At 37.4% G+C, this 13,792-nt stretch overlaps 1 protein-coding gene across 1 annotated transcript in view; it reads right to left on the reverse strand.

The window, feature by feature from the left end:
• Positions 1-1,491: 1,491 nt before the first annotated feature.
• Positions 1,492-13,792, reverse strand: part of SUCLG2 (succinate-CoA ligase GDP-forming subunit beta) — a 137,126-nt gene continuing 124,825 nt past the window's right edge. The window contains exons 10-11 of the mRNA XM_026110878.2: positions 12,295-12,415; positions 1,492-3,451 (exon numbers count right to left, since the gene is read on the reverse strand). Of these exons, the coding sequence (XP_025966663.1) occupies positions 3,336-3,451; positions 12,295-12,415 (237 nt within the window). The 3' untranslated portion in view covers positions 1,492-3,335. The remainder of the gene's footprint in view (positions 3,452-12,294; positions 12,416-13,792) is intronic.

Genomic DNA, 13,792 nt, shown 5'->3' on the forward strand with positions numbered 1-13,792 from the left:
AAATGTAAATTTTCTGAAAGTCAATAAAAATAAGGCATGAAATCTCAGTCAGTTTGGAGGCTGACAGCAGTATGTAGTACTGACATTTTACATGTCATGTAATAAAGCACTAAGCCTGGGAGGCTTTGAGGCTTGCAGCCTGCACCTAACCTTGTGCGCACAGACCTCCTGCCTTCCTGCGAGTCCAGCACGAGGGGGTGATGGGGGCCAAGCTGACACGTAATAACCAGAGGCGCCCAGGTCTGAACATCCCCAGGGTGACCAAGCAGGGCACCCTTGGAGGGCAAGGTAGGCCACAGAGCACTGCTCTGGTCTTGGGCAACAGCTTCTGCTGTGAAGAGAAGGCCCTGCTTGGGATCTCATCTAGTGACTGATTTGCACTGACATGCTGTTTCAGTCACAGCAATTTTGCCTGATACCAGCTGCTTTTAGTGATGTAGGGAAGAAAAGGCCTGACAAATAGGATAGTAAATGAATGTTAAGGCCATTACTCCAGAAATCCCAGCTGTTACACTTTCGCTGGGAGAATTTAAAGGTATCTTGTTAAGATATAATACAGTGTCAGCATTAAGAGTTTCCTCTTGTTTTCCTTTCTAAGTGCCCAGGCAAACAGAGTTTTATTAATATTGGCTGAAATTTCAAGATTTAAAGACTAACGAAATACCACTTAAATGTTCACAAAGGGGATTAAGTGGAACTTACTTGCTGCTTACACTGCTGTTTGCTTTCTGCAGGAGGGGCAATTCTCACCTACTTCTCCTCTGGGTTTAAGCTGTAATAGCTTGGCTGGAATACTCTCTTGCATTCGACCCGCTGCAGGGAGAAGGCAGCAATCAGGCAGACAGCTGCTGAGGACGGCAAACCTCACTCTTGCCAGGTTGCAACTCAGCGTGCTTGAGCAAAGACAAAAGCATCCCTTCTAGGTATTGTGTTTACGTGGAATTTATAACAGCTAAAAGTACATGAAATGACTAAAATTCTTTCCAAGGGAGAATAAAACTAATCTTATACATTTCCATACCCACAGAAATGACCCCCGCAAATAAAAACAAACCAGACCACCAACATCACACACAGCAAGCAAAACATACAAAGAGCACCTCTGGCAACAGCAAGGGAACAGTGCCTTGGCACAAGTCAAATGTGCTCGCTTAAAATACACATCCAAAGCTCATGAAGTTTTCCATATACCATCTGCAAATTAAAAATGATAATGTTCTATTCTGCATATGGCTTATTGGGAATGAAACTTCAATGTACTCTCACTACTCTATGTATGAGTATTGGAGATATATATAGACACAGAGAGATAAAAAGATATTTTTAGGTAAGAAGCATGTGTAAAAGAGTATACCAGTATTACCCAGTTGAAAAGAAATTCATATGCATTTCATTTCACCCATCCATGACAAAATGCTGAATGGAAGAACACAGAATATAATGGACAAATCAAACAATCTTCTATTTTACAGAAAGGACAAAGTCATTAACTGGGTTCATTTTTACATTTATTTGGCTAAACAGTTGGTGTAGATAGTATTAATCTTTGCAGAATAGTAATTATATTCACACATAATGGTTTTGAGACCAGAAGTTATATACTCACTGTGTAACCATACTGCATCAACAGTTCTTCCACAGAATGCTTTTATTTTCCAGTATTAAAATACATAAAATAGTGTGTTTTTTTTTTTTTTTAATTGTGGTGAGGTAAACATTTCTTCTTTTAAATTAGTGCACTTACATGCACCTTCACTAGAACTGCTAACAATACCCTTCTCTTTCAGTCAGACAATAAGTACACACCTAGTGGCATATTTATTGCTATTCTAATGGTCATACATTTTTGCCTTGAGCAATAGGTAGAGAAAGGAATGAAGAAAAAAAACTTTAGAGTATAACTGATGATAGTAACCTATCTATATCACTTGTGTGAAGAGGCAGAGATTAGTGCAAATAATTTATTTTGAATGTAACAGTTTTAATGGAAATGTCAACAAAAATTTATTTATATTTTTCTATGTAAGACAAGGTATTGATGAGGGCTGCACAAAAATCACAATTAAGAATTTATTAGACCTCTGCCAATTTACAGTCTTCATATTATAATATTATCTCATTTCTTCACTGTTCAAATTTATTGATGAATTTCAGCATGTAATTCCTGGCCTGAGATTTGTATCAAGTTCTTTAGTTACACAAACCATTTGGTATTGTGTTCTGTTCCCTGAATAAATGATTTGTGTAACTAACTAACAGCCTGAATTTTGACTGTTACAAAGGAATATATAATCAAAATAAATCTCAGTCAATACCTAAGTACTGAAACTCATAATTTTTTCATGTATATACTTGTACAGATGCCTGAAGAGTCAAATACTTTAAAAATTGAAATGTTAATTTGCATTTTATTCCCCAAAAATCAGGATTCCTTTCTGGAAGTTAAATTCCTTGAAGAATAGCCTATGCTACTGACAGAAAACTGCTTCATGTTCTCATCTTCTTTTGAATTCTCACAGCAGAGACATACATATGCAAGAGTTTATTTTGAAAAGTTAGCAGCCTTTTTTTTTTTTTTTTTTTTTTTTTTTTTTTACTGGCAGACACATTCTCCTAGCATTTTCTGTAGGACAGTGTTATACCTAGAAACACTGTACTTCACTTCCAAAACTAAAAAATAAACTGAATCACATTTCACTTGCTTATAGGTACAGTATAAGAAGGGAAGGTCCTTTCACCATCAGCTATTCAACCTCTCTTCCTACTGTGAGGTATACTTTTGCATCTTAAAAAAAAAAAATCTTAAGGCAAAATGTGTGATTTCTAAAAAAGAAAATAAACATCATTCACTTGAATAAAAATAGATATAAGCACACAAATTTGTACATTACTGTAAAAGTTCATAAAAAATACATTAACCTATTATTAGTTTGCTCTTTACAATATAAAAAAGAAAGTATTGTTTAAAAAATACATGAACTACATGTGTTTGATTAAAGAACAATCCTGTTGATAGAAGTCAATTATTTGTTATTGTATCTTATTATGAGTTTATCAGTGACAATTTTAGAAAGAAAGCAGAAAAAGAGCTCTGTGAAGTGAAATATTACTTAATGCAATTTTAAATATGAAAACCAAAAGGTGAAGATATACTAAGTTTAAAGACAGTAGTTGCAAAATTTCTGAAACCGTGGCCTGTGTTTACCATGTGTTACAAAATAAGTCCGTTAACACTGACGACTGTTTAGAAAAACTCCATTAATCCTCTTTGAAATAACAACAGGAATGATGCCTTGTGAAACACATACACTTTCCATGAGGATATCCTCAAGGAGTTATTTTTTGGCAACACTAGCTACTGCCTTCTTTGCTGCATCCTCCAGGTCATTTGCAGATGTGATAGGAAGTCCACTTTCATTCAAAATACGCTGGGCTTCATGAACATTTGTTCCTAAAAAAAGAGCATTAACTCTAATTAGTAATGAATATCAACTAATAGATGAGCATCTTCTATTAAATCTCTATAAAAGTGCTTAATGCTTCAAACTAGACATCATTTCTATTTAACAACAGATTTAATGAGTAGTTTAGACTGAGCTGAGAGGAAGGAACTCTCGCGTTTTAATGACAGTTTTGAAAGACAATGAAATCTGATAACAGCACTTGTATCCACAAGAGGATCAATCCAGCATCCACCACAGTCAATGAAGACATCCAACAAGAGCAGTGGATAATGAATCAGGTATCAGGCCAGAAGATTTAGAGTATTGTAAAAAAAACCCAAAAAAACAAAAAAACAAAAACACACAACTATTATTAGCAGCAACAATCAGATAACTGATCAGCAGTTGGTGAATCAACAACTAAAATTCACCCATGTTAATTGAAAGGTGCAAAACTGGCTATACTGGAGAGAAAGATTTGAGTAATCCTGAAAACATAACTGATTTTCAGCTGTTCTTGAATATGCTTTTGCCCTTGTGCTAAAAAAGGGGAACATACACTGCTGTAATGCATCCAACATGACACTGTTCTCTCCTCTGCTCCCGCACTACACTGTCCCGCATCTAGGGAGACTGTAGAGTCATACAGCGCAAGCGCTCCGTTTCATACCTACAGAGCTCAAGTTTAGTCAACAGAGAACATGCATAGTAACAGAAAAAGCCTTAAATTAAAAAAGATATTTCAGGAAAATGTATTTCACACAGTTAACACCCATCTAAAAGACAAGTGCATAGTTAAATAGGAAGATGTTGATTAGAAGAGACGACTGATTGTCACTCATATCCTGTCCTGCCCTGTTATAACCCCAAATGTTCAATTAACAACAAAAGTGGATTTTTCTCATCTAATTAATTTAAAAATGGAATGTTACTTGGTTTGCAGAACACTGCTGGTGACAATCCAAGGAGCTACCCAGGCTAAATGTGCTATCCATTAGTTCTTTCTTGCCAAAGAGCTCTACAAAACTTACCCATCATCTCTCATACCCAGTGGCTCCCCCTCTACCCTTATCCTGCTTCACAGGCCTCCATGCCCCCTTGTCACTGTTCAGAACGTGGCCCAGTTTCTTTACAATGAGTCTCTGATCTCCTCCTGCTCTTCCATCCCAACTCTCTTTTCCCAGCTCACTTAGCTCCCTCTCTGCCTCTCTTCTTGTCCCTCTCGTTTTCCTCTCAGTTCTTAACCTCACCCTTCTGCTTCACCTTTTTTCCTTCCCATAATCAAATTACACTAGGTGTCTGCTCATCTCAAAACCCTTTCCTTTCCGGTTTTTGTCCTAAACTTTCCAAGAGTGCTGCAAAAGCTGCCAGGATCAACCTGAGATCCAGGCTTTACTGTGCTCATTTTGTCAGTAAAACATAACCTCTTATCACTGAATATAAATTCTTTATTATACAACTCTTTCCAGCTTTTTAGACTCCCTTTTTGCATTTTTAATGGACTATTCTTAACACAGAACAAATGAACCCTACAAAAGGCAAACACAGTTTTGATTTTCCTTCCCCCCTCTTTGTTATTAGAACATTATTAATGTCATCTCAATATTTAACAATCTGTGCTGCTTCAACCCTTTAACCAATACTAAATTTAAAGAACGTAAAGACACTAGTCTTTTCGAAGGCTACTGCACACTGCTCGTGAATGTGCCACGACACTGCTGGGGGATACAAAGATAAGCCACAATCAGGCTGTCTTAGAGGTGAGAGGAGGAAGGAGAGATAGAGAAGGAGAAATACCTTTTTCTTTTTTAAGGAATATTTTGAATTTTTAATTCCAAATTACTTTGGAGTAACATACTCGCAAGACTTGGTATGTTTTCAAAACACCCTTTTTTTTCTGATATTTTAAAAATATCGGTTCCAAGTCCCAATTCCTTTCTGGGACCCCGTCACATGAATGAAGATGGATGAAGGTTCTGACCCTTCTGAAACAACTGCAGCATGTGAGACTTCCCACTAACTCCAGCTCATTCCTTTGGGAAAACAAAGCTGCACGGAGAATATGGATTTTCCAATCCTTTCTCCAGCAAAGTCAAGTGGCTGTTTTGATCACTGATAACTTCTGCATCATGGAAGGACTTCGAGTCATGTCTTACTGAATAACTGGAATCCACGCTTTGGGATCACATCATTAGTCACAAGTACAAGACCCTGAGCTGATGCTCTTTAGGAGCATTTCTATCCCCTCGAACACACCAGGTTCCTTGTTCATTTGCCATGTCAAAATGCTTAATTACTTTGTAATTCCTAGACCTAGCAAAATGAATTTTAATTATATTTGGAGCTATACACTAATTATACCCTTAATTATTAACCATGCAATGAACACACTCTGCATTGTGCAGCTTTCCAGAATGCTCATTTTGAAGGGTGAGCTTGCTTTTTTTTGTCAGACTATAAAATGTCTGAAATTGTACAGCAGAAGCTGACAGTTTGAGCAGCCTGTTTCAGCCTTGTGCTCAAGTCAGGATTCCCACTCGCTGCACTGAGAGGCACCCGCGACGCCTCTGCGGCGGCAGGCCCAACCCCGCAGGGCTGCAGAGGCAGCTGCCCGAAGAGGAGCAAGGGGACGGCTGCGGAGCTTGGGAGCGCTGGCAGAAGGGGTCACGCTCGCCATGGATATGCATAGAGGACACCCGCTGTGGGACGCTGGCAGCTTGTGCAGGAAGGTCAAAGACACGTGAAATCCCTGACAGAAGGGGGATGTGGTTGCGTAGTAACATTGCGAACTGTGCAGCACTCTTCCTGCAGAATTTCAAAGAAGAGTATGTATTTGATGTGTTTCAGCCATCCTATAAAATGCAATGTGGAAGCTGGCAATTGCCCGTGTAGAACTGTACAGGGAAGCAGAAGACACTACAAAAGCTTCTCCTCTCTGTTAAGTTCCTTACATTTTTATAGCAATTCCCATTAAGCCTTGAAGGTTTTATCTATTATTTAGATACAAGCGTGATAAACATTTAAAATAGATAACACTTTCTATATCTTGTAGAATCTTATATGAAGAAAGACTGGAGAGAGGGAGAAGCTTTCCTGGCAATCTTTCCACAAAGAAAAATATTATGCCTTTTGAGATAGCCACATATTTAAAACTAACTTTTGCTCTTCACTAAGTGGCCAATGTTAATTTACTAACAGGTCAGAATGGGAACAATACATTAGATCTATTCTGCACTGCATTGATCGCTCTACACACTACTTGTCTAACATGCATTACAAAATCGATACAAACCACAGTTCACTAAAAAGTATGGGGGAGTTTATGCAGAAGAATGGAAATATGAAAGCTGAAAAATAATTTTATAGCTGCTAAAAGCCCAAGGTTACATATTATGTTTATTATATAAAATATTATCTTCATAGGCAGGCCATACAGCTAAATGTATTTTCAGCAGGCATTTCTTTTGCTGTAAATCACTTTCTTCTTCTTTTTTTTTTAAATCATGGAATTGGCTTTTTATCTGATAGCAATAGCATTTTAGATAGATGGAGAGCACAGAAACTGTAATGAGATCCCCCTGAAAGCAGAGGTAAGATTTTTGAAAGTAAATGTTCAAAAAATATCAGAAAAATTTAAAAATCTACAAAAGGTATCTGCTTATTGCAGTAGATGCTGAAATAAACAAATAAATAATCCCGCTAGTCTAACATTAACCTCCTGCCACTGGATGGTGTCAGAGAACTGTAAACAGCATCCCATACACAGGCTAGCAAAATAACCTGCCCTTCACTTACACTGTAACTAACTGAAAAACAGTGAAAATACACAGGACTGAAGGCTGTGGGGCTTTTTGTTTGCTTGTTTGTTTGTTTTAAATTTAACTGCTACTAGGAGAATGCTCTTCTGATGAGAAAAAGAGATTTTTTTTTCCCTTTTGTCACATACTATTGTCAATACCACTCCACGGAGTAACAGGAGAGAGATGATTTTATCAGCATATACTTTCAGGCTTTTTATTCTAAGTATCCTCCTTCTGAAACCTGGGATCCAAAACAACCTCTGTGTTTGTGTACATGTAGTCTGTCACTTTTATACTTCTATTGCCTTGAAATCTCTGCTACCATTAGCAAAGCAAATCTATTCAATTCACTATCTAAAAATCCTAACGATCAGTGTTCTATCTAAGCATGTTTCTATAAATTGTAAGAGTGTATCAGTATACACATTGTTATAAACGAGTCAATAGGCCTGCACAGGTTGGACAAAACAGTTAAACACTCCCCAACCTCTACACCAACAAGATTTTGGAAACATTCATTTATTTACTTGCACTATCATAAAAACACTAAGAACAGTCTAAACTGCCACTGTGTAGGGCTGAGCACAGGATGGGATGCAAGATTCTGCCACATCATTTCTAGGTTTTCAGTGAAATAAGCCTTAAGGGGAGAAGACACAGTTACATACATCAAGGTACGTCCTAAAAAACAGATGACGAACAAAAAAAATTCTGCTATGACAAAATATTTCATAATATGCAGTACATTTACAAAATATTACTGATGTCAACACACTGTGACCATGTTACGGTGTCGATGCCAATGGTTCAGCTTTGATACACTGCATTGATGAGTGTATTAAGAGCCATCTTCTCCTCTGGTTATGTCATTTCTGCTAGCCCACAAGCAGTATGTGAGCTGGAAACTCTAAGGTCTCAAAGACTTGGATGCTGGGGAATAAGGGACAGGGCTTTTCTACGTTCATCACTAGCTAACCCTCAAGTCAACATCGGATTTAAGGTTTGGCTAGCGATAAGCTAACAGTGATGATCTTTAGCTACTGAATCTAAGAAGTTTTGGTGGCTTTTGCATTTGGTAGCTGTTGGCTCTAGAGTCAAGAATAGACCAACTTTCACTGCCTACTTACAAGAGACAACTAAAATCTTTTCATTCTGTCCATCCCTTTGCCCTTCTCTATCTTAAACTTTTCCCCAAAGAATATTTTATCTTTTCCTTCGCCCCTCGTTTACATCCTAATTGGGAAACACTTGATAAGGCATTTAACCTTGGCTTGAACGTTGAAACCCAAGATGCCTGAATAGGTTGACAGGAAAGAAGTTCTAAATGTGACTTTCTGATATTTGTTCTCTCTTGATAGGCAATTTGGGACACTAAAATTCACAGCTATAAATACTAAACCGTATTTGTGCTCATGGGCAAACAGTAGTAAGATACACAAACTGGACCACTATTTCACTTGTGTGTAAAAGATTTCTGAATGTATAAAAAAATTCATTAGATTCTGCAGAATACAGAAGGTCACAAATCACACAGCTAAGAATATAATAGGAAATTTTGGATTCAGGCTTCTGAATATAAGCCAATTTGCTTCTAGCTGCATTTGAACATATTCAGTTGCTCTAATTTCTTCCAATTCTTCTTGCCCTATGACCAGAGAAGAAGAGAATTCATTTGTTGAAAGAGAGAGAGAGAATGTAATATTTCCAACATACGAAGAGAAGAGGAAGTTATAATTCACAGTTCTTTTTTATTCCCACCTTTTCATCTAACTTCAAGCTTCATAAATGAGAAACAAATTTTGGCTTCCATTCAGCATTCCCAGTTAGTTTCCACAAAACTTAATTGAAATACATTACATTTTAAAAGAAAAAAAAATCCTGCATAACAATAGCAGAAGTGAGTTTTATGCATCTGTAAACATAGAATATGTGATTTCTCCATTTGTCCATGAGTCTTTTAAACAACAATAATCCTGTGTCTCAGCTGGTGAGTTCTTTACTGATAAGGCAAGTAAATACACGTAATTATAAAGTTACTATTTTCAAAGAGAAGAGTAATCCTTTCTTTATCCACTGGTAAAACAGCTTGTAATTATTATACAACTGAGAACAAAGATTTGTCCACAAAATCCTGCTAAATCAAGACAGATTTGACTGATTAAAACTCTAGTCACCAAGACATCTGTAATACTGTGCATATGGGCAAAGAATCTTTAAAGTGCAGGTCACAAATCTGTTAGATTTATGGGAATAATCATAAACCTTCTGTTGGAAAAAATGTTCAAAATTGAAATAAAAAAAAATGCATGTTTCTTTTTCTTCTTCTGAAGTGTAGAACATTACGAATGATGTTTTAAGTGTCTTGGGTAGCCTTATTACTTCCACAGTACTCATTACTAATTCAAAATCATTATATGTTTGGATAACCCAGTAACAGTTCAAAGAAGAACAACGAAGATGATTAAGAATCCAGAGGGACTGACTTCCGAGGAAAGACTAAAAGAACTAAATATATATATTGCTTGGTTGGGTGATTAAGGAGGCAGAGAAAGCAGGAGTTACAAGCTAACATTTTCTAAGTACAACATCTGAAGGCTGTAAATATCAGAGGTCTTCGTTTAGGATGAACTGATGGGTAACACTAGGAATAACAGACGGAATTAAAAAGCTTTGGGGATAAATAATAAGTGACAGTTTACTGTATTATACTGGGACAGAGTTTCCTAAAGAAAACCTGGTAACTCCATCTCCTGAGTCACCGACCAGAACAGAAAAATCGTAATTATAAACCTAGTAAAGAGTGGGTAATCATAGGAAGAAGATTAACAAGAGATACTTGCATTAATATCTGCCTTTACCTTTCTGAAGATCCAGCTTTGACCTCTATGAATTAAGCAAGTGACTCTCATAAAGGTCCCAGGCACAAGAGGAACGGTTCCCCCCTCTCTCCCTCTTTCATACGGGGCACTCCAGTAGTGTATAGAGAATAAAACACACTGGTGGTGTACAGAGAATTGAGCACTTCTGAGACCTGCCTGGGAAGAGGAGCAGCTGCTTTCAGTGCAGGACACTATCCAGACACTGCCGCAAGGACGAGGGGTGCGTGCTCGGCACTATGCAAACCCACAATAAAGGAGTCCCGGGGCTATCCTAATTCAGCCCAGGGACTGCTTTGCTCTTGCAACCTCCCAGAAGTCACGTAATAAAATTTCACACTTACGTGTGTATGATCATAGAACATGTTAATTAAAAGTACTAGAGAAAGATCAAGAAAACCTAATGGCAGACCTAGCAGACTCTAGTTTAAAATGTTGCTTTTCAAGTTTCTCTTACACTGGTTTCTAAGAATGGCTTAGAAACAACCTGTAACTCTCTTGTTTAGAAGGAAAGCTAAAGTTTTTTTCCAATATCTATACTTATCAAATAACAGCTATGATGGACAAATCGTTTTTTGCATCACAAAACTTTTATAGCTATGATATAGATAAACTTTCTGAAAGTTATGATAGACAAGTTTTTTTGCCATGACAAAAAAACTAAAGCAACATTGCATAGAAATGATAAGCTATGAGATTTGGTATTCTAAATCATTCCTGCCTGTAACCAATATCCTTCAGTCTCTCATTCACATATTGAACTATCTGGTTAGTCTTATAAGATGCTTAGTGGTAAAAATCCAGTGAAAATCTTTGTAATTTGTTTCTAAAATCCAAGGTAGTGTATTTCCTTTCCTTACTACAGCAAAAGGCTAGGTATGATAAACCACGAATTTTTTTTATGCCCACCAGAAGGTATCTGAACACTGCAGTGATATGCACAGCAGAGCACTTCTGGGACAGAACTGCATGTCAAAGTCTGTGGCCTCCCCTAACATGAAATACATAGTATGGCACAGCACGTATTATATATAGTATGAGAAAGAGGGATGGGAAAACCCTGCTTTGTCATAAAATGAAAAAATAGTAATGTAAGCAAAGGGCTTCATGATAAACCCGTGTCTTTGTGAGTCTTCATGACTTTGCATTTTGGATACGGAAAAGTCTGGTATATTTGGACTATTCCCCCCCAGACTCTATTGCAATGTTAAAGAACACCTTATATTTTTGTTCCTCAGATGCATAAAAAGGATGCATTTCCTCTTTTCACCGCCAATGCGGGGAAAGCATGGATGGAAGGAACCCTCCCCATACAAATGCCGAGTGATAGGACATTTAATGCCCTTAAACACACACAAACATGAATATTGATGTTGATGAGGAACAAACTACTCTATTTTCCAATTATACTTTACCAAAAAGAAAAGTTTTAAGTACAGCAATGTTGTGCTGATTTCAACAAAAAGCCAAAGCATTTTTTCATTCAATGACAGAAGATTGCTCCTTCCTCCTTCAGGATACTTTTCAGAAATGAGAGAGAGAACTCCACTGCTATTACATTAAAGAAAAGCTACTAACTGCCAAGGGGTGCTCTACCTCAGCTCTTTTTTTTCCCCCTAATTGAGAAATGCTGGATGCACTCTGAAAATTATTCTTGACCACTGCCAAATATACTGGTCTCTACTGGATTTTAACTGGATTGGATATTTGGGCAGGACAGCTCATTATAGTAATATCTCTGTCATGAATACTGTTTCTAACATCTTTCATTTAATTATGATATCGCAGTAAGTTTAAGAAAAGTGTATGTTGCTGGAGGTTTAGCAATAGTGGGATTGCATCCAGTAGAAATTGTTTGAAAAAAATTGCTATCCACTAAATAGAAACTTGCATCAAAATCATTTCTATTTGAATTACAAATGTTACAAGCAAAAACATTATGCTTTCTTTGCAAAATTGTATTGCTTCCATTACTACCTGGGACCAGGTGTACAGAAATATGTGAGGAAAGAGTTTATTGATTTCAGGTCATCCTAGGGATGAAGAATTGGACATGCTCTTACTGTGCTGAACTAACTCGTGCATCTTCCCTCAGAGCCTAGAGATCAAAGAAAGCCAAAGTGGCTTATTGTGCACCTAACAGAAGATTTTTTTCGTCAAACCGTTAGCACTCACCTTCCAGTCTGACCACCAGAGGCACCTTCAGTTCCAGCTCTCGGCAGGCTTTGGTAATACCATTGGCTATAATGGCACAGTTCACAATCCCACCAAAAATGTTTACGAGTATTGCTTCAACCTGTAGAAAAGAAACAGTAAGAACATAAGGCAGTGTTTTATAAACAGTGGTAGAAAATCCAAGCTTGGGTACAAATTCTCCTTTGTTAGGCAGGATCTCAGCTAAAGAAGTCTTCAAGCTACACCTGTGGAACAGTAAGTGGTTAATTGCCTTGGTCTAAATTGGTAAGGCAATTTATGTCACAAAAACATTATTACACAGAAAAGGAAAATTTTTTTATGGATAATAAAATTATTAAACAAACTGAATTTTGGACTTTTTTAAGCATTGAACACTCATCAGAGACTGGAGCTCAGAGAATGCAGTATGTGAGAGAGAGTACAAGAACACACGTGAAAGTGCATGTGTCTACACGTAAGGCCTAAGGTGAACCTTACAGTCTGCAATTTATCTGAAACCTCTTAACAATGAAGTAGTCACATGGATAAAACAATTTGCATGCACTCTACTATAAGCAGTACAGAGGAGAAAGTAATATACTTGCCCTGATTCTTGTCTAATTAACAAGAAAAGGCATGTAACAAAGAGAATTCATTATAATAGATTAATTGATAACAACCTGAAAAAACTGCTATTATCGGTTTCTAGAAACTGGAATTCTTGCACCCAATTCACAATTAAATCATGTATCACATACAAGACATCTGCAGATGCTCTGGGTCCCCAGCTCAAAAGGAACAAATGCTCCAAGTAACTTGAAATTAAATACAGTAAAATGTAGTAAGAGCTAAATAAAATTATTTTTGTCATAAAAATATTAATATGATGTCTTTCCACTTGATAAGATATAACATTGTAAAACTTCTTTCCATCATGACAGGCCTTGGTCATCCTTGTTAAGATTATCTAATAGTATTATCTAATCATTCATTAGAAAAGTCCTTTGAGGTAGGTTACCAAAAGCTGTCAGCCAGCCTGAAAATACATTTTCCCTTTCAAGGCTAGATGCCATGCATTGGCCTTGTGTGGTTTTGGGAAGAAAGATGGAATGTAAACAAATCGGGGTTATAGCCTGGTACTCGAGATGGGCCAGTTCCTCAGGCAAGGAGGGGACGAGATGAGACGGCTGTGCTCCAGCCTCCCTCGTCACTGGAAGAGCTGGTCAACTGGGACTGACTGAACATCAGGGAAGTGTACTACAAAACTTAAACGTATCTGACACCCAGACACAGGCGCTTCAAGGACATGACTTTCGCTCCTCCCAGCAGTATAACTACATTTTACTTCTTGCTACAGCCTGGATTTCACGCAGGGCATTTCAAACCAAAGGACAGAACACAACGCAGCTACCCTGAAGTCAGCGATAGCAAAATGGCACAGCACAATGTCTTATAAACATAATTCTTTGGGTGTGAAAGAAAGATAATCATGTTAAAG

This window comes from Dromaius novaehollandiae, chromosome 12 (genome assembly GCF_036370855.1).
Source record: "Dromaius novaehollandiae isolate bDroNov1 chromosome 12, bDroNov1.hap1, whole genome shotgun sequence".
In the NCBI taxonomy this organism is placed as follows: domain Eukaryota; kingdom Metazoa; phylum Chordata; class Aves; order Casuariiformes; family Dromaiidae; genus Dromaius; species Dromaius novaehollandiae.